Genomic DNA, 23976 nt, shown 5'->3' with positions numbered 1-23976 from the left:
TTGCCATAACAGTTGTGATGTGGAGATGCCGGTGATGGACTGGGGTTGACAATTGTAAACAATTTTACAACACCAAGTTATAGTCCAGCAATTTTATTTTAAATTCACAAGCTTTCGGAGGCTTCCTCCTTCCTCAGGTGAACATTTGTTGGAAATGAAATCCTCGAAATGAAATCGCATTTATAATTCACAGAACAATGCTTGGTGATTACAGACAGTTTTTTCAACTGCCCGTTGCCAAGGCAATCAGTGTGCAGACAGACAGGTGTTACCTGCAAGGTCTCTGAATATACAAATCACCAAAAAAAAACAACAAACAAAAAAAAAACAGAGATAGAGAGGTAGAAACATAGAAAAGACAGCAACTGACCCGTTATATTAAAAACAGATAACTCTTTTTTCGCTGGTGGGGTAACGCGTAGCGTGACATGAACCCAAGATCCCGGTTGAGGCCGTCCTCATGGGTGCGGAACTTGGCTATCAATTTCTGCTCGACGATTTTGCGTTGTCGTGTGTCTCGAAGGCCGCCTTGGAGAACGCTTACCCGAAGGTCGGTGGCTGAATGTCCATGACTGCTGAAGTGTTCCCCGACTGGGAGGGAACCCTCCTGTCTGGCGATTGTTGCGCGGTGTCCGTTCATCCGTTGTCGCAGCGTCTGCATGGTCTCGCCAATGTACCATGCTCTGGGGCATCCTTTCCTGCAACGTATGAGGTAGACAACGTTGGCCGAGTCACAGGAGTATGAACCATGCACCTGGTGGGTGGTGTCCTCTCGTGTGATGGTGGTATCTGTGTCGATGATCTGGCATGTCTTGCAGAGGTTACCGTGGCAGGGTTGTGTGGTGTCGTGGACGCTGTTCTCTTGAAAGCTAGGTAATTTGCTGCGAACGATGGTCTGTTTGAGGTTGGGTGGCTGTTTAAAGGCGAGTAGTGGAGGTGTGGGGATGGCCATAGCGAGGTGTTCGTCGTCATTGATGACATGTTGAAGGCTGCGGAGAACATGGCGTAGTTTCTCCGCTCCGGGGAAGTACTGGACGACAAAGGGTACTCTGTTGGTTGCGTCCCGTGTTAGTCTCCTGAGGAGGTCTATGCGATTTTTTGCTGTGGCCCGTCGGAACTGTCGATCGATGAGTCGAGCGTCATATCCCGTTCTTACTAGGGCGTCTTTCAGCGTCTGTAGGTGTCCATCGCGTTCCTCCTCGTCTGAGCAGACCCTGTGTATTCGCAGGGCCTGTCGTTGGAAAACAGTGCACTCTTTTGGAGTCAATATAATTTGATGACTGTCCCTGGGATTCTGCTTTGCTGTAGGAAAAGCGAGGCTCTTGTTTAAGTGGTGGGCTGATCATACATGATTGGTTTACTGACTTTTGTGGAAGTTTGGGAGGGGGCTGTTAACTTTTTGCCCTTTTCCATGCTGATCTCTTTTTTTTGGATGGAAAGTTGGCAGATTTATATGGCCAGGAAACTCCTCAGAGCTGCTCCTGCTCCACCAGCGATACTTCCCGAAAGCCCATTTACCCATGTAAGTAACGCCGGCGAAGCGGGAGCAGCGCTGAGGAACTTTCCGGCCAATAATATTGTCTTTTCAGGCTTTTAAAAAAATTAATCGAGGGCATCAGAATAGACGAATGGTGTGTTACAATGATTTAATCACTTTACTTGAACTGAAGCACTGTATTACTGTGGGCTTTGAATGGAAGTGATAGTAGGTTTTGTTTCACTGCATGCTACAGGGAAATATCATACTTTAATTGATCACTAAGGAGTCAAAGTTGGAATTTGGGTGCCGGTTTAACAATTTATTTTTATTAACTAACCTAGATGAAGAGTCAAGGCCCACAATGCAGGATATATCTAAAGTTGATAATAAGAGAAAAAAAATGAGAAAAATAAAGAAGTAATAGTTAGGTAATACCATACTTGGGTTTTAAAAGCCTGCAAATTGTAGGAGGATGAGAAGATTGAGGAATGTAAGAAGTTCCATCTTTTAGGTTCTAAGAAAAAATAAATTAGCATGAGAAGGCGAGGCAATGAGTCTTGATTTCAACCCAGTGAAGGTGGAAAAAGAAAGAACTTGCTATACGTCCTCACATCTGTGGGTCATCTTACTTGACTTAAATAGAGTAACTTCTGTGCGTTATGTTGTTCTGCCAGGGGAAGACCCTCCTCTCCTTGTAGTCCTGTCTTTTTCCATCAGCCTGACTCTAATGTCAGACTTTAATCAAATTGACTACTCTCTTACTGGCCTAACTGAGTTCAAATGAATAGTGTGGTCATAGCAGCAATACGTGTGAATGATCACTAGAATTTTAAAATCTGAACCCTATCCTATTTCTTCCAGCCTTTGAGAACTAAGTTTAGCTCAGTAGTAGCATCTTAACATATATTACACTAATATCCTCATGCCTTAGTCTGAAATCCCAAAGTGGAACACACATGTTCTTCTAAGTTTGAGGTTAAAGGACATTGTTGAGGCATTGGGTGCCAAAAGTGGAAAGTATTCAATTTTCCATCATTGACATCCCTCATCTTGAGCAAAAATGTCCACCAAAGAGATTTAAAATAAACCTAAGATGTGTATAGACTAAGAATAATTCAAATTGTTTCCTACAAAATATTTACCCAATTACTGTCAGTTTTATTCATAAGTGGGAATTGGTAATGTTTCTTTTTCAAGCCAGACTAATCTGAGAGTACGATGTACGACATCCCTGGAGCTGAATAGCTTAAAGATTTTCCCATTCGAGTTATTTAAAAAAAAATAATGTTTAACTTTAACATGGAATATCTGTCCATTTTTGTTTTTTCCCTAATATCTTTGTTTGAGTAGTGCTTGCTGATGACGTGAACTGGCTTAGAAATTGGATAAAACTGCACCTGTTTTACAGGCGTAAAACGGGCGACTAAGTGTCCAATATGTGCACACGCTCATTCTGTGCTGGACCAGCATAGTCGCCATATTGGTAAAGGATCCTCCGTAGGCGTCCAGGGCGCATGCCTGAAACAGGCGTTAAGCCCTTTGCATGTGCAAATTGAGGGCCTTGCACCTGTTTGAGGCCCCTTTGCCATATTCGATTGCGCATGACCACTGCATGCATGCAGCGGTAAGTTTTGTCAGGTGCTTGGCAGCCAAACCAGTGTTCCTTAAAGGGACCGCTGGAAGCTGCCACCGGAAAGGTAAGTTTAAACTTTTTTATTTACCTTATTGTGGAGAACGCCTGCTCCTCCCGGCTCCACATTAAATCTGTGGGCCACTGCCAGCCATCGCTGGCCCCCTCTCACAATTGCCCCTCCTCTTCCTGGACTTTCCTTACAACCTAGGCCGGTATCCGAGCTGCACGATCTTGGTGCCTCCCAGGCTGCGACTGGCACATGCAGCGTGCCGGTAATAAACAAATGAGACCAGCAGACCAATTTCCCACGGTCCTGCCACCGGCCTCTTTAGGCACATGTAGTCTGTGCTGCACGCAGATTGTGTCCAAATTGGGGCCGATCCAATTTCTAGGGTACTGAGTCTGACAGTCTCAGAGAGATGAATTATCAGCAGTAGCCATTTATCCAGAGGGCTTCAGTGATGCTGCTTTTTAAGCTATGTGTTAAATCAGCCCCTGATACATCAGACTGAATAAGTTCTCCCAGTCAGTCTATTCCCTAATCAACACACACAATTTAAGCAAAAGTATTTAACCAAAAGTAATTGATTTTTTAGAGGGATTAGAGATGGCCAAATCTCTTGTTAAAAGTAATCCTGATGACAAGATGCTCTCTTTCAAGAGGGTCCTGATGGTGAGATTCGTGGTTTAAAAGGAGTGATACTGCCTCTTCAATAGAGTCTCAATGGTGAGAGTCCCTCTTTAAAAGGGCTCAGGATGGTGAGACTCCCTGTTTAAAGAACTCCTGATGATGAGATCCCTCTTTAAAAATGGTCCCGATGGTGAGCATTCCTCTTAAAAAGTGGTGCTGATGAATACTCCCTCTTTAAGATGCAAATCAGTCTTTAAGGCGACGATGTGTTGATTCTTTGGTTGCTTGCTTCTTTTCAGTGTGGTGAAGTTCCGTCGCACGGGTGAAAGTGCAAGGTCAGAAGATGATACATGTTCTGGAGAGCATGAGATTGAGATAGAAGGAGTGCGGTCTGAGCTAGAGCAAGTTGAACTGGAGGATGGAGCCACTGTCCCCAAAGATTTTGCAAACCCTACAGATGGTAGAGTATATATTGTTATTAAAGAGAGGCATATACCATCATGAAAATGTGTGTAACATATAGAATGGAGACTTGTGCAATATCACTTATATGCTACAAATAGCCAACAACTTTTCATAACGTGTTGTTTGTACTTTACGTTAAAATTAGATGCCCTAGTGATAAAGGAATTGCCTGGTACAAACCATACTGACTAGAAAATCTCAGCTTCAATTTCCAGTCTGTACTGATTTAGCTGATCTCAGCCAACATGGATATCTCAGCCACAAATGGCCTCAGCTCCTTTGCGAAGGATGAATAAAATCAACTAAGGTACTCACTCCTGATCACTATCTAGGAAATGTGTAGATCCTGATCAAGACAAGATTGGGTTCAGCTGTGATGCATTACACGGTAGAATAGCCTGCTGATATTTTGGCTCAAACATGAAGAATGGCCACTTGGTTGAGGTACAATAGGGCAGGCGGTGTCTCCGGAACTGTACCCCAACAGAGTCAGCACTTCAGAAGTGATGGGGAGAAAACTAGCAGGGAAATGAATCAACTATTCCATGGGAGGAGAGATAAAGGGAGAGTGAACATTAAAATTAGAAACAGGAAACAAATGATTTGAAAAAAAGATTGTGCAATTTTCAACATTCCCTGTTTCTTTAGATGTATTCATGGTGGAGGATGCTGTGGAGGCCATTGGATTTGGGAAGTTTCAGTGGAAGCTCTCGGTCCTTACTGGACTGGCATGGGTAAGTAACATCCACTCACTATTTCTTTTCTCTACAACCTCATATGTTTAGTCCATGCAGTTAAAGGACGATCATAGTTGTTGCACAGTGATGATGGGGGGACAGGAAAAGAGACTAAGAAGGATTATGATGGGTGTACAAAATTAAGACGCTTTAATAAATCTTAAGATTAGAAACATGTCCTCATAGAGAAGTGGAAATGTGGAATAAACTCCCAGCTAAAGTAAATAATGATGAATCAATTAGCACCTTTAAAACCAGCTGGATGAATACCTGGTTAAGAATAGGATTGACGAATATAACATTAAGGACAGACAGAGATGATCAGATGGCTCCTCAGATGACAACTCAAACCATTAAAATATCTGGCTAAGTAAGGCAACTAGTGAAGACTGTACATTATAGGATGTAAGGTTAGGTGGGTACTCTAGGATTTCACTTGATTTATCTTTGGGGATAGGAGAAACTTTGCAAGACTTTTCCTCAGAAGATTAAATGGATAAGATAAAACAGATTGGATGTAGTCCGCAGAAGGAATAGGCTTGATGGGCTAAGTGGCCCTTTTTCATTCCAAGCTTTCTTATCTTCTTTTTATATTGGCTGCCTGTTGCTAATTCTGTATTACATGTCCTGAGTATGTTAATTCTTTTTAGATGGCCGATGCCATGGAGATGATGATCCTCAGTATTCTGGCACCTCAGCTGCACTGCGAGTGGAGATTGCAGAGCTGGCAGGTTGCCCTCCTCACCTCGGTATGATAACATCATTGAAATGTTAATGATTAGCATCACTGCTCAGTGAATGGTCTCATTAGTCACTGACCACATGCTAAGAAATTGCACTAAAGTTCCATTTTGATCATGTCCCCTTTTTTCTCTCAACCCTCCTCTCCTGTCCTTCTCTTCCACTGCAGGTGGTATTCATTGGAATGATGTCCAGCTCATCACTATGGGGAAACATATCGGACCAGTATGGCAGAAAGACAGTGAGTGTCAGCCATGCCTGTTGTTTTTTCTTTGCCGTTTTCTCCTCTTGTCTCCTGAAAGCGCCGACACTTGCTGGGGTACAGTTTATGGCCATCAGCATCACTCTGGTACCTCACCCGAGTGACCATTCCTCATTTGTGATCCTAAACAGTGAGAGTCTAGGGCTATTTGCCCATGAAGAATGTGAGAGCCAAGCCCAACCCTGTCCTCACCTGACATTCACATAAACCCACTTTACAGCAGGGGTCACTGGATAGCAATTTAGCGCATGACTGATTTTCCGCTTCCTAGTCCAGGGAGGTTAAGATTACATGTAGCACCCCAACACCATACTGGGTGAGATCAGCTAACTCAGCACAGATCGAGGATCAAACCTGGGACCTTCCCAGTCTGTAAGCATTTATCCACTAAACCATTGGGGGAGCTCACATTGTTTTTATTAACAGATGTGCAGAGATGGAATCAGACATTATTTATTTAAAGGTTAAAGTCAAAGAATAAGCCAAACCAGGTCCGGTTAGACTCAAGTAAAAGAACAATTTATAAATTATCTGCTACCTGATGGGAGGTAGTCACAATTTAACATAATCTTTGTGCCTCCATGGAGACCCAACATTTTTAGCCTGAGATTATTTTTCTATTCATCAAGATGAGGCATGTTAGTGCTAGGGGAATGGAAATGCTTTCCATTTCAGGCACCCTGTGTCAGCATCAAGCACTCCCAGCTTAGATGCAGCACAATTAAAAAGGAAAAAAAAACTGCAAATACCAAGAATCTGAACTAAAACCAGAAAATCAGGATGTGGAATCAGTATGGGCAGAGCTAAGAAATAACAAGGGGCAGAAATCACTAGTGGAAGTAGTTTATAGGCCCCTTAACAGTAGATACAGTGTTGGACAGAGTATAAATCAAGAAATTAGAGGAGCATATAACAAGGGTAATGCAATAATCATGGGGGACTTTAATCTTCATATAGACTGGGCAAATCAAATTGACAAAAGTAGTTTGGAGGATGAGTTCATGGAAGTACTCAAGACAGTTTTCTAGAACAATATGTTGAGGAACCAACTAGGGAACAGGCTATTTTAGATCTTGTATTGTGTAATGAGAGGGTTAATTAGTAACCTTATAGTTAAGGATCCTTTGGGGTAGACTGATCATAATATGATAGAATTTCATATTGAGAGTGATGTAGTTAAGTCCGAAACTAGGGTCTTAAATTTAAACAAAGCCAATTACGTAGGTATGAGGGGCGAGTTGGCTATGGCAGATTGGGAAATTAGATTATAAGGTATGACAGTAGATAAGCAATGGCGAACATTTAAAGAAATACTTCATAATTCTCAACGAATATACATTCCATCAAGAAATAAAAACTCCATGGGAAAACTGATCCAACCATGGCTAATTAGAGAAATTAAGAATAGTATTAGATTAAAAAGAGATGCTTACAATGTTGCTAAGAAGAGTAGTAAGCCTGAGGATTGTGAGGGTTTTAGAAATCAGCAAAGCATGACCAAGAAATTGATAAAGAGGGAGAAAATTGAATATGAAAGTAAACTAGCAAGAAATATAAAAACAGATTGTAAGAGTTTCTACAAGTATGTAAAAAGGAAGGGATTAGCGAAAGAAAAAGTGGGTCCCTTAGAGACAGAGACAGGAGAAATTATAATGGGGAATAAGGAAATGGCAGAGACATTAAACAAATATTTTGTATGTCTTCGCAGTAGAAGACACAAAAAACATGCCGGAAATAATGGGGAACCAAGGAGCCATTGAGATTGAGGAACTTAAAGCAGTTAAGACTAATAAAGAAAAAGTACTGGAGAAATTAAGGGAACTAAAAGCCAACAAATCCCCTGGACCTGATGGGCTACATCCTAGTGCTTTAAAAAAGGTGGCTGCAGAGATAGTGGATACATTGATTTTGATCTTCCAGAATTCCCTAGATTCTAGGATGGTCCCCGTGGATTGGAAGGTAGCAAATGTGACCCCGCTATTCAAGAAGGGAGGGCGAGAGAAAACAAGGAACTATGGACCAGTTAGCCTGACATCAGTCGTAGGGAAAATGCTAGAATTAGGAAGTAGTAACAGGGCACTTAGAAAATCATAATATGATTAGGCAGAGTCAACACAGTTTTATGAAAGGGAAATCGTGTTTGACAAATCTATTAGAGTTTTTTGAGGATGTAACGAGCAGGGTAGATAAGGGGGAACCAGTGAATGTAGTATATTTGGATTTTTAAAAGGCATTCGATAAGGTGCGACACAAGAGGTTGTTACACAAGATTAGGGCTCATGGGATTTGGGGTAATATATTAGCATGGATTGAGGATTGGTTAACGGATGGAACACAGAGAGTTGGAATAAACGGGTCATTTTCGGGTTGGCAGGTTGTAACTAGTGGGGTGCCACAAGGATCAATACTTGGGCCTCAGCTGTTTACAATATATATCAATGACTTTGATGGGGGAATCGAGTGTAATGCATCCAAGTTTGCTGACGATACAAAGCTAGGTGGGAAAGTAAGCTGTAAGGAGGACGCAAAGAGTCTGCAAAGGGATTTAGACAGGTTAAGTGAGTGGGCGAGAAGGTGGCAGATGGAGTATAATGTGGGGAAATGTGAAATTATCAACTTTGGTAGGAAGACTAGAAAAACAGAATTTTTTAAAAAGGTGAGAGACTAAAAAATGTTGCTATTCAGAGAGATTTGGGTGTCCTTGTACACAGAAAGTTAACATGCAGGTACAGCAAGCAATTAGGACGGCAAATGGTATGTTAGCCTTTATTGCAAGGAGGTTATAAGAGTAAGGAGGTCTTGCTGCAATTATATAGGGCTCTGGTGAGACCACACGTAAGGCGAGAAAATGGGAGAAATTGGGAAAAGAAGGAAAAAAAATCTGCAAATGGAAAAGGCTTAAAATGAAAACAGAAACACACCTCATTTCTTGTAATAATCCCATCCCTTTCTCCCAGTTTCACCATTTAATTTGCTCTGATGATTTCATTTTCCACACCCGAGCTTCTGAAATGTATTTTTTCCTTCACTGAGCTTTCTTTGTGACTGATAGGACCCCTGACTGCATCTACCCCATTTTCCATGCTTCTGCACTCATCCTCTCCCCTTCCCCTTCTTCTTATAAGTACATGGTCCCTGTTGTCCTCACCTTTCAGTACACCGTCCTCCGTATTGGCAAGGTCAATTTGTAGGTCCATCACCTACAACATGATCCCAGTATCAAACACCTCTGACTCTCCCCTTTTTCCAGAGAGACCATTCCCTTCAGAATTCCCTTGTTCACTCTCCCACCACTCTCACTTCCTGCTGCCCTTCTCTTGGCGGCTGCTTGTGCAATCACAGCAAATGCAACACTCATGCAACTTCTGTTTGAGATAGCAATTTCTTCTTAATTTAATAAACTCCATTTGCTGCTTATGGTATAGCCTCCTTGCAGATTAGGTGACCAAACACTTCCATTCTGTCCACAAATGTGACCCTGACCTTCCTGTGGCTCAGCACTCGAAGATGTATTTCCTACATTGGTCTCCTACATTGTTCCAACCAACCTCAACATAAATTTCAGGAACAATATCTTGTCTTGCGATAAGATTCAGTGTGTGTAAATCTAGTGCTGAAGCTGAGTGTCCCACACAATGGCAGAGCTAAAGTTTCTATTCACCATGTAGGGAATCATAGGTGTGAAACTGCTTCTTACTATTCCACAGCACAGTGCTGGAGTGCCTAATGTCCTGAAGTACCAATATTCTATGTTCTCTTTGTAACCAGAACGGTCTAAACAACAGAGTCTGCAACATCTGCTGACTGAATGCCACCAACTATTGAAGGAAGTTCGGTTTAAATGAAATACACACTTTGGCCAATTTGACCTCATCCTTCCAGAATACCAACCATTCCACTTTTTAACCTCCACTGGCAGAGAGGATCTTAGTTTATCATCTCATCTGAAGTATGTCTTTTAACAATGCAGCACGTCCTCAGTACTGCATTGTAGTGTTAGCCTAGTTTATGTGCTCTATTCCTAATGTGGGACTAGAACTCTCAACCTTTTGACCCAGAGGTGAGCAGACATTAAATCTCTGTTCACTGCTAGAGTCTAGAATTAACCATCTATCTTTCTATGTGTTAATTCCAGGGGCTGAAAGTTAGCGTACTCTGGACACTGTACTATGGAGTGCTTAGTGCCTTCTCACCAATCTACAGCTGGATACTTGTGCTCAGAGGCTTGGTGGGCTTTGGGATTGGAGGTGTTCCGCAATCGTGAGTGCATCACATTAAAGTTTAAGATTACTTAAACTTCTCAGTTCTAAATGAATTAATAAATAATTATTTCTAGTCTTGGTTGCTCCACACAGGGTAACGTTATATGCAGAATTCCTCCCAATGAAGTCAAGAGCAAAGTGTATCTTACTAATAGAGGTGAGTGGACATGATCACTGTCTTGGGATGTGTACTGTCTTATATTTTTTGTTGGGCGGGGGGTGGAATATTGAATTTTTCTTTGTGTTGATCAAGATGAGGGATGTCACTGCTAGGAATTTCTAACTTTTACACTGGGTGTCAGCAAGTGCTCCAAGGTCAGGTACAACACAAATTAGATGCAGTATAATGCTCTGTCCACAATGTTCCATCAATCTCTCCCAAACCAGATAATGCATAGGTTAGATGCAGAGTATAGCTTTTTTTACACTGTCATTTCAATCTCCTATGTAAGGTATTGCATGGGTTAGATAGAAAGTAAAGCCCCCTTTACACTAGCCCATCAAGCACTCCTAAGTCAAGTGCCGCATAGGTAAGGTGCAAAATAAAACTTTCCCTTTCACTAAGGTGAAGCAAAACACTTATCCTGCAAGGAGCATGGGGAAAATGCAAATTTTGAATAATTTCCCAGGCCATTCCAGTGCACCTCCTAAAGTCCAATTATTGATCAACATGACCAACTGCATGCCTCAGGGCTGAGAAGTAGTACATGACACAGAGACACCCAAGGACAGAAAAGGAAGAAAAATACAATCTATCGACACTTAACATTGAATTTGCTGTTTTCCCCAGCATCTGTGGAGCATGCTTAATTGGAGGTCTCTTCATTTTCAGGTGTTCTGGGCCTTTGGGACAGTATTTGAGGTGCTGCTGGCAGTGGTGGTGATGCCCACGTTAGGCTGGCGCTGGTTGCTCATTCTTTCTGCAGTGCCTCTTATGATATTCGCCATCTTGTGTTTTGTAGGTATTTCCACTGAAAGTAAAGTTTGAATAGAAAATGATAGGAATGTATGAATTTTTGATGGGGAAGGGGAGAAAGTAATCAATTCATTTGGTACACTCAATGGTGGCAAGACCAGGTTATTATGAGTCCTCACACAGTGAGCCTCAGATTTGAACTGTCAGGAGGAAGGTTGAGCAGAGGCTGGCTCTTTCCTGTGAAAAGGAAGAGAAAGTCAACAAGGCAGCTATCCAAGGTACACCTGGCACACCTTGTAGCAGCTGTTTTCAGGAGCATTGGTAGAGGCCTAGTGGCATGCCCTCTGCTCATACTTTAGGTAATTGATGCTGGTCACTGAGGATAGGGAACAGGAGGAGAAAGAAAAAAGAAATGGGTGTTATAATGTGAGAGGGGGATAATTAATGATTTAATGGATATAGCAGTAGATCACTGGACTCCTAACTAGAGGGGACCCAAATTCAAATCCTCCTGTCAACCCTCTGTTAACCTCATTGAACAAATGTCAACAATTCTCAGCCTGGTTACCTCATATAAATCATTGACAGAGGAAATGTTCAGATAGCAGGGATAAAACTACCAGACACCATAGAATATCATGGATTCTTCATTAAGCCTTTTGCTTTGTAATGAAACTGACTGGAAATTGATTTGATCTATTGGAATTCTGTACAGCAAAGTAATCAGGAAAGGATTTCGTCAACTGGAATTATTGGGGAATTGGATTGTGTATTTAAATAAATCAATTAATATGTAATATTATGCATATTATGTAAAAGATGAGGTTTTAATAGTGTATTTAACATTGAGTTTGAGGAGTTCTCGATTTGCTAATATGGAAAAAATAAAGAGTAAAGTTTAATATATGTAAAGTAATACAGTAGCTGTAAAGGGAGCAGCAGTAAATGTTCCTGTTGTAATATTGGCAAGCCTGTGGCACAAAGGCACAGAAATAAGAGCTGGGAAAGGTCTGAGAGTGAGAGAGATGGAGAGCGCATGGGAAGGAGAGACTTTGAGCAAGAGATTGATAGTGTGAGTGATGTATGTATAGAGACAGACAGACAGACAGACAAACAGGCATGAATAGTCTTAGTATGGTTTGATAATTGACCAATTTATTTTTAACCAAATTGTATTTGTAAAATCACCTGATCAGATAGCAGAGAAGGCTTAACCACCCTTACCCCCATCACCATTATGCAGCAAAATTAAGTTTATCAGGTGGTCTCTATTTCTCTCTTATAGTGGCTTCCAGAAAGTGCACGTTATGACGTACTGTCTGGGAACCAAGAAAAAGCCCTCGCCACATTAAAGCGCATTGCTACAGAAAATGGGGCGCCAATGCCCCTTGGAAAATTGATAGTTGCCAGACAGGTAAGGGATAACTGTTATTTTTAAAAAGTTATATTTCTGTTAATTTTCAGCAACAGGAAACGGGCATTAGGTTCAACAAGAATATCTCTTTCGATTAATCTCAACCCCACCTATCTACCTTCTAGTTATTTTCCTTAATCTGTTCTTTCTTCAGATATGCATCTAGTTGCCTCTTGAAACCATTCACTCTGCTTGCTTCAACAGCCTTCATTGGTAATTTCTTCCACATCTATTCAGAAAGAAATGATAATGGTTGATCCTGATAATGTTACACTCCAGTGTGCACTATTGCACTGTTTAACCCTATAGTTTCTTGCCAAATGAGTTTCACAATTACTGCATGGGGTCCAAGGTGGACAGAAGGAAAAATCCAAGAGCTGATTAACCTGCAACACAGTTATGCACTACGTGGTAGACAGCTCACAAACATAAATGGTAGTCGATTCACGAGCATGATGCCAACCTGCCTTCTCAGCCAGGAAATGTGGGTTGGAGTGAGGAAGGGGGAAAAAGACCTAAGAAATAGAAAAAATAATTAACAGAAAATAAAGAACATATCTTCATGGTTAATAGGTAAAATGGACTGCCCAATGTGAAACCATTACAGATCAGGAGGATCCTGAATTCAGTCCTGATGGGTTGGCTGGTGTTTGCTGAGCACCTGTGGGGGCAGTATGATTGATCTCCTTGTACCTGGATGAAGAAGGGAAGAAGTCAATCAGGGTTCCTTCTCCTGATCACTAATCCAATGACTCCTGCTGGAAAATACGCACGTGTAGTTGACAGGAAAGGTCAGGATTGGACTTTGCTGCGATGTTCTTCCTGGTCTTCCAGCTTGTCAACACTCACTGTCTATGCCACACGTGATGAATGGCCATTTGGTGAAGGATCCCAAATAGTTGCCAGTGCTCGTGCACAGTACTGGAAAATAACAGTGCTCTATAATGGTGCTCCGTAAGTTGTTATTAAAGTGCTTAAATATGCATATTTGTTAAAAATGTACTGTCCCATTATCTTTTAGAAATTGTAGTGATGTTAATGTCCATAGGGGCAGAATCAGTGGATATTAAGTGGTATATATTAGCGGATAAAAACTTTTAAATGTCAGTGCTGTCAATTGGTGATATTGCAATTTGCATCATCCGGGAAGCAGTCACCAGGCAGAAGTCGTTCCCTCCCCCCTCTACCAACAAGCTCAAAAGGTGCATTAGCAGAGGCCTGGGAATGACTCATCTGAAAGGTTCGCCTTCCTCCCCCTCCTTCACCATCTACCCCTTCCCTGACTGAGTGACAAGTCAGGGAGAAAATAAATGAGTTGGAACTCTACTTTTAAAAATGATTATTTAAGAAATTAATAGTTTGCTTAGCACCGTAATTTTGATTATAGTTGTCGTGATTTGCTGGTTGATCATGAATAAAATCAAACTTTTGCCTCAGCCTGCACTGAACTAAACCTAGCAAATGTTTGTTTGAGACAGGAGGACCGTGGTCGTATCCGGGACCTCTTCACACCACAGTTTCGAATGACCACCATCCTTTTATGGTTCATTTGGTAAGCCTATTTTTTATATCAAATTAATGCAATTCAATATGCATTTTTATAAATTGGTACTGTCCTTGCTACCTTTGGGAACTCCAGCCATATTAACATCCAATTGATAGGAAAAATAACTTTTTGATTGCTCAGATGTCCACTCATTAAACCAGGAGTTCTGCTGCCTCTGGGACTGAGGAATCAAACTATGCCACACGTGGCAAGTGTAGAAATTTGCGGGATTTGACACAGGATGTCGTGCCAAAGCAAAGCACTTGGAATCACCAATCCACATCATGTCCACAATTCTTCCTGGTTTTGGATCAGGAAGAAGAGGTGGATATTCTTAGCAGCCTGCCAAATTGACTACAATATTTGATCACTAGCCAGCTTAGGCCTTTTGAACTCTAAACGTGCCATGGAAGATAAGAAAAACCAAGCTTTCTTGAGTATTCCCATTCTTACACCAACTTTTCCAACCTCTTTTGTCATCTATTTGCACTAATAAAGACTCCGCATGAATAATAAGCCAAGGAGCTAAACTGAAGAGAGCTCAGTGCCATTTCGAGTTGAGTGGGAACCACCATGGCCAATCGTTCTCAGCAGTTACTAACTCAGTTTCCTCTGTGCTGCAGTTAACACACTACTTTTCCATCCATTGTTTATGTATCCACAGTAATTAGTTTGTTGCTAGTTATTCAGATGGAGAGTCAGCTAATCTGTAAAATGTGCCATTACTAAAGAAAAACTTGTCCCAACTCCCTTGTCCCATTCTGCTGCCAAGCCAAATACTACCTTTATCAGAAATACGTTCATTTAAGTGGGAGTGCACAGAACCAAAAGGGACCCTTTCAGTCCATTTGCCTGTGTCAAAGTTTGAAAAATACCATATGCTACTCTATCTCTCATATCCCTCATGTTGCTGTTTACCCCTGTGACATATATTAGTTCTTTTATTGATTTGTTCTTGTGTGTTCAGTTTGACATTTCTTAGCTTTTTGTATCAGTTGACAATTTGGATATGAAAAAATATTCACTTTCTTCCCTGACAAACCCATCATTTTTTCACTGTATTATTCTTCATCTATATAAAAAAAATCACAAATTTGTTGAGTTTTCAAGGGATGATGGGGAAATATAGAAATTTTCAGCAAGCTGATTAAAAGTGCACAAAATTAGGAATGTTTTCCTTTCAACAGAAATTAAAAGTCCAAAAGAATATATCAGCTGGATAAATATTGTTCAATCCTGTTAGCTGGAATAATCTTAGCTAGTGTTGATCTCGGCGACACTGTGGAATGGGTTCATAATGTGGGGGAGGGAAGGTTACGTTGTTGAGTGATTGTGAATAGTAATGCAATGGCATCTGCTTCTGTTTCCAGGTTTTCCAATGCTTTCTCTTATTATGGACTGGTGCTATTAACCACAGAGCTTTTCCAGGCAGGCGATGTGTGTAGCAGTAAGTACATCTCCCTATTTTACCAATATAGGGATGGAGGAGAGGGGAAATCTTGTTGATCCACGTTAACTATTGTTCTGAAAGCTGCTCTAATGGACTAACGGGTAAAATGAATCAATATTAAAGAAACCACTCTCCCTAGATAATGATATAGATCTTAAGCTTAACTCCAATAACATGGAACCAAACTCATTCCTCCACACAAAGTATTTTTTGGAGTGAGTCGTCATTCGTATCTATTGCTCCCCCATTCTCAATGGACTGTTCCACTGATCTATCCTGTGAGAATCTCAGCCATGGTATTAACATTACCCATTAAAGTCATGGCACCATATAGTGGATTAATCCATGAGAATGGGCAATATCACTTTTGTGATGAATTTTTAACGGGTGTTGTTGCCAGGAACAGCCTCAAAACTAATCTCAAGTGCTGCTGCGTTTCCCTTTAGCAATCTGATGTTAGCCTTTTAGTTAAGCTTTATATAGACAAGCAAATTGTAGCTTGTAATCTGATAGGCAACACTTCTCTCCATTCTTGGCCCCTGCCTTTCTCTCTGTTGTTACCTTTTTAGTCTTTATTTGATTGATACTTCTATTTGCCATTGCTCCTTTGGACTTTCCTCTCTTCTTCCCAACTGCATGTATCCTCCCTTCTCCATGCATCACCTCTGCGTTGATATCAAGACTCATTGCACCATTTCCTATTCTAAGTCAGTCTTTTCAGGACCTCAAATGTGTGGAATTTCTTATCTTCCCCCAGTCTTACTTTCCTCCTTCCATTGACAGGCTTTTGAAGCCCAACCATGGTATTACTGATTACTTCTTGATTTATGTTGTCTGCATATCTATGGCACTTTAGACCTTGGCTCTACATTTAAGTTTTATAATAAAAATAAATCAAGTCACCAATCAAACCATTGCATATTTCTCCTGTTGTTCAATTACAAATCTAGGGGGAGGATTGCTCTAGTTGCTATGTAGAGTAAAATCATAAATATTACTTTTGAATACAGCATGTTAGTCTCTTCAGGAGAGAAAGGAGGAGGCAAAGTTGGCAAGAAAAAATAAATTGGTGTATGAATAATATTTACTTGGCTAGAGTACATGGGCAGAAGATAATTTTACTTAATTTTTTTTTCCAGTGTCGACAGGTGGGAAGAAACCTGAGGGAAGGTGTACCCTGGAATGTAAATACCTGAATGCCACCGACTACACGGACCTTCTCTGGACCACATTGTCAGAGTTTCCAGGTAAGCACTTGGGAGGTGTTCTATTCTACATTCATGCTGGGGAGCACTGAAGGGAGTTATCTTCAGTGGAGAGGGAAGAAAGTTGAATCAAAACTCCAGGATATTAGTCTAATATAATTTATATCATATATAATTTACATTATCCAATATTGAATAATTCCAGTGACAACATTTGGCATTCTCATAGTTCCAATAGCACAGGCACTATTTTCTTTCCATACAATACTTGTCCTATAAATCTTTGCATATTCCTGTAAATTTTCATCCTATGTGGCTTGTGATACTTAGAGGTGGAGAAGATCGCTCCTGATGGCTGTTAGTAAGCGTACATATCTTTGTAGTGTGGTCACTGTTTTATAGACATATGCAACAGCTAATTTTCACACTGCAATGTCCCACAAACAACAATGAGATGAATGGTGAGTGAATCTGTTGGTTGAAGGATGAATGTTGGAGAAAACAACAGGAGAACTCACTGTTCTTTGAAAAAGTGCCATTGTAATCGTGAACAGGCAGACTGGGCCTTGGTTTAATGTCTCATCTGAAATTCAGCACTCCTTCAATACTGCACCAGGTTTATGTACTCACATTCTGGAGTGGGGCTTGAACCCACAACCTCTGACTCATTCCTGAGAACGCCACCAGGGAGCTAACCAGACACCACCATTACAATTGGTGTGAGCTAGTGAAAAGTAAAATCAACCAAAGTTCCTCCTCCCTATCCACTGTCCAGTGACCCTTGCTGGAAAGTGTGCGTGCACGAACACTGGGTGAGGGTAGAATTGGGCTCAGCTGTGATATCCCACGGTTGAATAGCTTGTTAAATTCACAGTCACAAAGAAAAAATAAGGAAGGAGAAATACATTTTTAAAAATCAATGCAGGGAGAAACAGATCATGCCTCCTAGGTCAGGGTCCATGTCACAACATCTGGGTTCATCATTCACATAGGGTGTATGATTTTTCTGCAGGTGTTTTGGTGACCTTATGGATTATTGACCGGATTGGGCGTAAGAAGACGATGGCTGTGTCTTTCTTTATCTTTTCATTTTTTGCTCTGCTGTTGTTCGCATGTGTTGGGAGGTGAGATTCATATCTCTTCTTGAATATTAGTGTTAACTTTCTTTGTCTGTTTTATCAATACTAGCAGATCTCCTGTGGTATTGCTCATAGTAAGTCACATGATACATAGTTTTCCTAGGGTAGAGGTACTATGTCATGTAAGTCGCAATCTGTTATTCTGCTGCTAGTGTGGCACTGGGTCTGCTCTGAATATGCACATCCTAAGGTCAGATGGAGGTTAATTGACTCCTCCCCAAGGTCAGAAAAAACAGCAGAAAATGATTGTCTTTCTTGCTCTTTTTTAAAGATTGTTTTGCTTTGTAACTTTATTATTTGAAGAGTTATTTGACAGGTGGTCCAGCACCTGGAGTGCAGTCTTTGAGATTTACCCTGGTTACAGCTGTTCACACAATGCTGTAATGCAAGCCATACATGGCAAAAAAAAATGAAAATTATTTTTTCCTGAATTTTATAGTTTAAGCCATTAAGTAACGATTCTGAGTATTGTTTTGGATGATATTTTTGGCGTTGCTGAGGGGGACTGATGTTGGAGCCAGGGTCATGTTCAGACCGTAGCAAATGGGCACCAGTTCAGGGATTGGTCGCTGGCGACTCGACAGTGGGAAAACCTCCCTGAACAAGTTATATATCAAAAACACTCAAATCCACTTTGGGGAGAAAATATCTTTTATAACCATGTAAATAACTGATAAAAAGGAAGGAAGGTTTTATAATGTAAATAACTGGGAATAAGAGGTTTTGAAAAGGGAAGAACAGATTACTCTCATCATAAGTAAGTTTTGGAAGGAGGTAGGTAAACAGTATTACAAATATTATACCTTTTAGTATCGGTATTTTTACCATGTGATACATTGCTTCAGTAATTTGTTCTATTACAGTGATGAGCAACCTACTGTTGTGTTTAAACTGCAGGGTAAACATCAATAACTGCACTCCAAGTCCTGGACTACAACCTTGAGCAACACTATGGGAGATCTATTGTGCTAATATGCTGCTTGTGCAAAATCTTTAATTCATTACCTCAAATTGCTCCAACCTTCACCACCAGTGGCAGATCGCCTTAGTGTTATACAACTCAAAATGCCATCTGCAGACATATCCTAAGTTTGAAGAGACACATGAATGTACTGCTTTTTTTTTTCAATTTAAGTATGAACATTTCTTGCACTCACCATTGCATTTTACTTTAATAAAAAAAATGTGTGCTTACATGAACATTTCACAAGGCCAGAATTATACTGTACAAAATTAGCCCTTGTGACAACACTGAATTTGATGGGCTACCAACACATGGAGGTCTGATACTCCTAACACTGATCTGTGTTTGATACCATCCCTCCTGTGAGTTGTTGCTAGGCTCCGGTGGTGCTGTGAGGCAGTGAGAGTATCACATTGGCTGCAGGGCTACATGTATAAGAAGCATTTTAGTCAGAATGAATAGAGGTGTTTATGTGTGTGTGTTTTCTGTTTCTAATTCTTTTTCTATATCAGTTATTTCTTTATCTGGTGGGAACAACAACAACAACATTTATATAGCACCTTGAACGTAGTAAAATGTCCCAAGACCCTTCACAGGAGCGTTATCAACAAAATTTGACACCGAGCCACATAAGGAGATATTAGGACAGGTGACCAAAAGCTTGGTCAAAGAGGTGGGTTTTAAGGGGCATCTTAAAGGAGGAGAGAGAGGTTTTTGGAGGGAGTCCAGAGCTTTGGGCCTAGGCAGCTGAAGGCACGGCCGCCGATGGTGGAGCGATTAAAATCGGGGATGCGCAAGAGGCAAGAATTGGAGGAGCGCAGAGATCTCAGAGGGTTGTAGGGCTGGAGGAGGTTACAGGGATAGGGAGGGGCGAGGCCATGGAGGGATTTGAAAACAAGGATGAGAATGACCAAAACCTTGTTTCTTTTTTACAGGTTGGCCCTCACAGCATTCCTTTTTATTGCCAGGGCTTTCATATCAGGTGGTTTTCAGGCCGCATATGTTTATACTCCTGAGGTAAGGCCAATATATTGTTACATGCACAAATTCTAGTGCCAAGCAGTCCATTTCTCAGGGGTACAGTAGTGTAGTGGTTATGTTTCTGGACTAGTAATCCAGAGAATGTGCCTTCAAATCCCACCATGGTAGTTTGAGAATTTGAATTCAGTTTTTAAAAATAATCAGTGAAAGTGACAGATTGTCGTTAAAACCCAATTGGTTCACTAATGTCCTTTATGGAAGGAAACCTGCCGTCCTTATCTAGTCAGGACTATATATGACTTTAGTCCCACGCTGATATGCTGATAGAGTTAGATGAAGAGGGGTGGGAGGAGGCTTGTGTAGAGCATAAATGCTGGCATAGACCAGTTGGACTGAATGGCCTGTTTCTGTACTGTGGATGCTATGTAATTCACACGAACATGCTTGATCTTAACTGCCCTCTCAAGTGGGCTAGCAAACCACTAAGTTGTATGAAACCACTATGTTTCAGGAAGGCCCATCAACACCTTCTCAGGGCAACAAGGGATGGGCAATAAATGCCAGTCTTGCCCACATCTTGAGAATGAATAACAAAAAGGTGGAGGATATAAATGAGGAAAGAAGTGGGAGAGTTGGGTATAGTTCACCAATTTGAATTTATTTGATTGACAGTTTTTTAAGAAATGTCTTCACCTGTGAGTGGCAACCAAAGTTAGAACTGGGATTCTCAAACCAGGAGTTAAATTCAGACTCCCTCAAATAATTTGCATATGTCAAGAGGGAGGAATGAGGAAAAGAGTTGGGACAAGCAGGAAGATGACAAGGATCTTAGGTTGTATGTGCATTACAATTGTAGTGTTGGTGCAAAGTGGTTTTGCAAGCCCTAAGCCCAGCTTTCTCCCCCAAATTCACTCTGTTACTATGACCACTCTGTTTTACCTCTGCAACATTCACTGCCTCCACCTCTGTCTCTCCCCCTCTGCTGCCAAAACCCTGGCCCATAGCTTCATCACCTCGGGGTTCGACTCCTCTGACAATATCTTAACCTGCCTCCCCACCTCAAACCTCCACAAGCTTCAACTCAACTAAGACACTGCAACTTATGTCCTTACACATCCTGTTCGTGCTCCACTAGCTTCCCGTTCCCTAGTGAGTTGACTTCAGAATTCTTGTTCTCGCTTTCAAGTCCCTCTATGGCCTCACTCATCTCCTCTTGTCTTAAATCCCCACATGCACCCTCTATTCCTCTAACACTGAGCTTCTCTTTGACCTTCACCACTTACACTCCACCATTGGTGGCTGCATGATCAATCATCACACTCCTGCTTTCTGGAGTTTCAACCCGTTCCCTATACTTTGCCACCTCCCTATTTAAAAAAAAACCCTTCTCTTCGACCATGCCTTTGGTTCCCCCACCCTAATCCTCTCCATTTATTTTCCTTTTCCTCTCCTGTTCGTGATCCACTGCTTTGTTTTTCTTTTGTAGAGCACTGTGAGATGTGTTCCTGCATTTGAGTAGTACTGTAGAAATACAAAATTGTTGGAGAACAGTCCCAGTTGTCATTCTTCACTTTATTTCTCTCCTGTTTGTTTCTTTCAGGTTTACCCGACTGCCACCCGTGCATTGGGTTTAGGAACATGCAGTGGGATGGCACGAGTGGGAGCTCTCATCACTCCTTTCATTGCACAGGTATGATGAAAACGTGCCCATCTTTTTCAATAGGTCATAACTCAATCTATCCATGGTGCACTCAGTCTGTCCAGAAGCAGTGGACACAAGTATTTCTTGCATAGATGATGAGTCAACCTTTAGTGTGCACTTACTGCGTGCCACAGTCCTGTGGCTGCGGCTGTAAGACTCAGGAGTGATGGTTTTCATGACATTCCTATGAGGAGTCACTAAGTACAGTATGTCCATTTAGAGAGTAACTGCTTGGTCTGAAAATTCTACGGGGCTTCTCCTGATCTCTGACTAACTTTGGCAGGAGACCAGTGGAAACCCCAGAGAAACGGCCATTTTCAATCATTTCTCTGGGGTTCCATTGATCTCCCACCCAAGTTACAGTGGGAGATCGGGAGACCCTTCATATAATGTCAGGCCCTTGTCTTTTGCCCATCACAAGTTCACCTTCCAATAATTCAATAGTCAGAACCAAGTTGTGACCCCCATCTAATCCTTCCCTGCTTTCTGCAAGATATCTGGGTGGTAGGAGCTTAATTGTCTTCAAGTTTGAAAATAAAACTGCGCACAATTGCAACATCAGTGATGTTATGATGTCACTGTGTCACAGGTTTAGATTGCCCTGACCGGGTGAGGCAGTAGATTAGACACTGTCCTCTCACGTCTAAGGCCTCAGTTTGAATCCGGCCCAGAATGATGGGATGAAAGTCTCCTCTCTCACGTAATTAGTTCTCAGGTGAAGTAAGTTTAGACAGCGTCAATACAGGTGCTACTTAACATGAACCCCAGAAAAAGCTCCACAATTCAGCACATATTGGCATGAGCCCATTGGAGTTACAAGGATGAGAGAAATGGAAATGTCATTCTAGTTGCACTGAGTGGAGAGATGGTCTAAGATGGGAGTTAAAGTGCAAGAATGTTTGGGCAGTATAGTGGTTGCTTTAACTAAAGTGTGTTACAACTGATCTGGATGCCTGTTATTTACACCAGATGCAAAAATATTCCTTTCTCCAGAAATGACATCCCCAAACTTAATGAAAATAACTCCCCCGCCCACCCCTCCCCCACCCAACACATGAAAACATTTAGTGCATCTCAAATAGTTCCTCCAGTTGCTCAGTGAGTAAATGTAGCATGCACTAAGGTCTGAGGTTCAATCATTGCTCTGTGCTGAGTTAGCTAATGTCAAGAGAGTAATGTTTGGAGGACATTTGGTCTCTGTGTCCCTGAAGGGGACAGAATCTTTCCGCGTTCCTGCTCCTGATCACTATTCAGTAACTCCTGCTGGAAAATGCGTGCATGTGGATGGCTGATAAGGACAGGATCGTGCTCAGCTGTGATGTTCCCATTGTTGAGTAGTCTGCTGACACTTACTGTCTATGCTCACACATGAAAAATGGTCACTTAGGAGAACTACTAGAGAATTGCCTATAACAGTGGAACTGTGCTTCATAATGAGTCACTATTTTCAGGAGGGAAGGGGGAAATAGGAAAGAAAGTTTGGGGGAAACACAGTAAATAAGTCTAATGCTCCATAAAGTTTTACAAATCACTGCCATGGTAGCAAAGTTGCACAGTATGGTGGATCCAATGTACTGTGCCATAGCGCAGTGTGATGCAGAAATACACCAATGATCTCCACACCTGTTTCCTTTTCTCAACCATGCTGCCATACTAAGTGAGGCTGCAGGCTTCCACACAGGGATTGAAGGCAATGCAGACAGTGTTACCCCTGCAGCAGCTCATCCTAGCGGCTGACCTTAGAGTGGCTTGGAAGCAGTTTGTTTGTGCTTTTGGCTGCAGATGCCGTGTGCCACAAGGAAATAAAGACAAAGGGCAAATAAAACACATTCCAGAAAACTTTGTAATATGGCGGCAACATTATTTATAGGGGAGTGATGGAAAACATATTAGTTTACAGATCCTGTTTTTCTCAATCAGGTTATGTTGGAATCCTCGATCTACCTGACGCTTTCAGTGTACAGTGGATGCTGTTTATTAGCAGCTCTTGCTTCCTGCTTCCTACCGATTGAGACAAAGGGGCGAGGTCTACAAGAGTCCAGCCAGCGGGAGTGGGGCCAGGAAATGGTGGGCAGGACACATCGCTCAAGCAGTTCAACCAGGAGCACCTAGAGTGAGTTTGTCGCAAGAACAACCAGCTCATGAAAGAAAGTGGCCTCGCAGGAAGCAGACAACATTGTGATCATTACTAATATACACCCATTCTGCTGGTTAAAAAACGACAGCGTGAGTATAAGGTGGGATGCAAATGTCGTGTGTTGCTCATATATATAAAAAAAATTGGAAAAGAACCCTCCCAGCAGTCTTGTGATGTTCAACCAAAGGGCACCCATAAAGGATTGGAAAGTAAAGGTAGAAACGAAAGTAGAATGTAAGGGGAGGGACCAGCCTTTCATACCTTGCCATTTACCCAGCCATGATACAGACAAGCTTTGTTATTACAAACTG

General features: G+C 41.6%; 1 protein-coding gene across 1 annotated transcript; it reads left to right on the top strand.

The window, feature by feature from the left end:
• The first annotated feature begins 3081 nt into the window (after positions 1-3081).
• svopa (SV2 related protein a) lies at positions 3082-23640 on the top strand. The gene is made up of 16 exons (XM_068006258.1): positions 3082-3104; positions 4044-4204; positions 4858-4943; positions 5597-5695; positions 5857-5928; positions 10085-10209; positions 10305-10368; positions 11044-11169; positions 12413-12541; positions 14020-14093; positions 15458-15534; positions 16677-16784; positions 17755-17866; positions 19781-19862; positions 21427-21516; positions 23449-23640. Exons 1-16 carry the CDS (start codon positions 3082-3084, stop codon positions 23638-23640), a joined length of 1620 nt encoding a protein of 539 aa, XP_067862359.1.
• The last annotated feature ends 336 nt before the right edge of the window (positions 23641-23976 follow it).

The sequence above is a fragment of the Heptranchias perlo genome, chromosome 25, assembly GCF_035084215.1.
Source record: "Heptranchias perlo isolate sHepPer1 chromosome 25, sHepPer1.hap1, whole genome shotgun sequence".
NCBI lineage: Eukaryota > Metazoa > Chordata > Chondrichthyes > Hexanchiformes > Hexanchidae > Heptranchias > Heptranchias perlo.
Note: the sequence above shows the minus strand (reverse complement) of the source record. Positions and strands in the feature narration are given on the sequence as shown.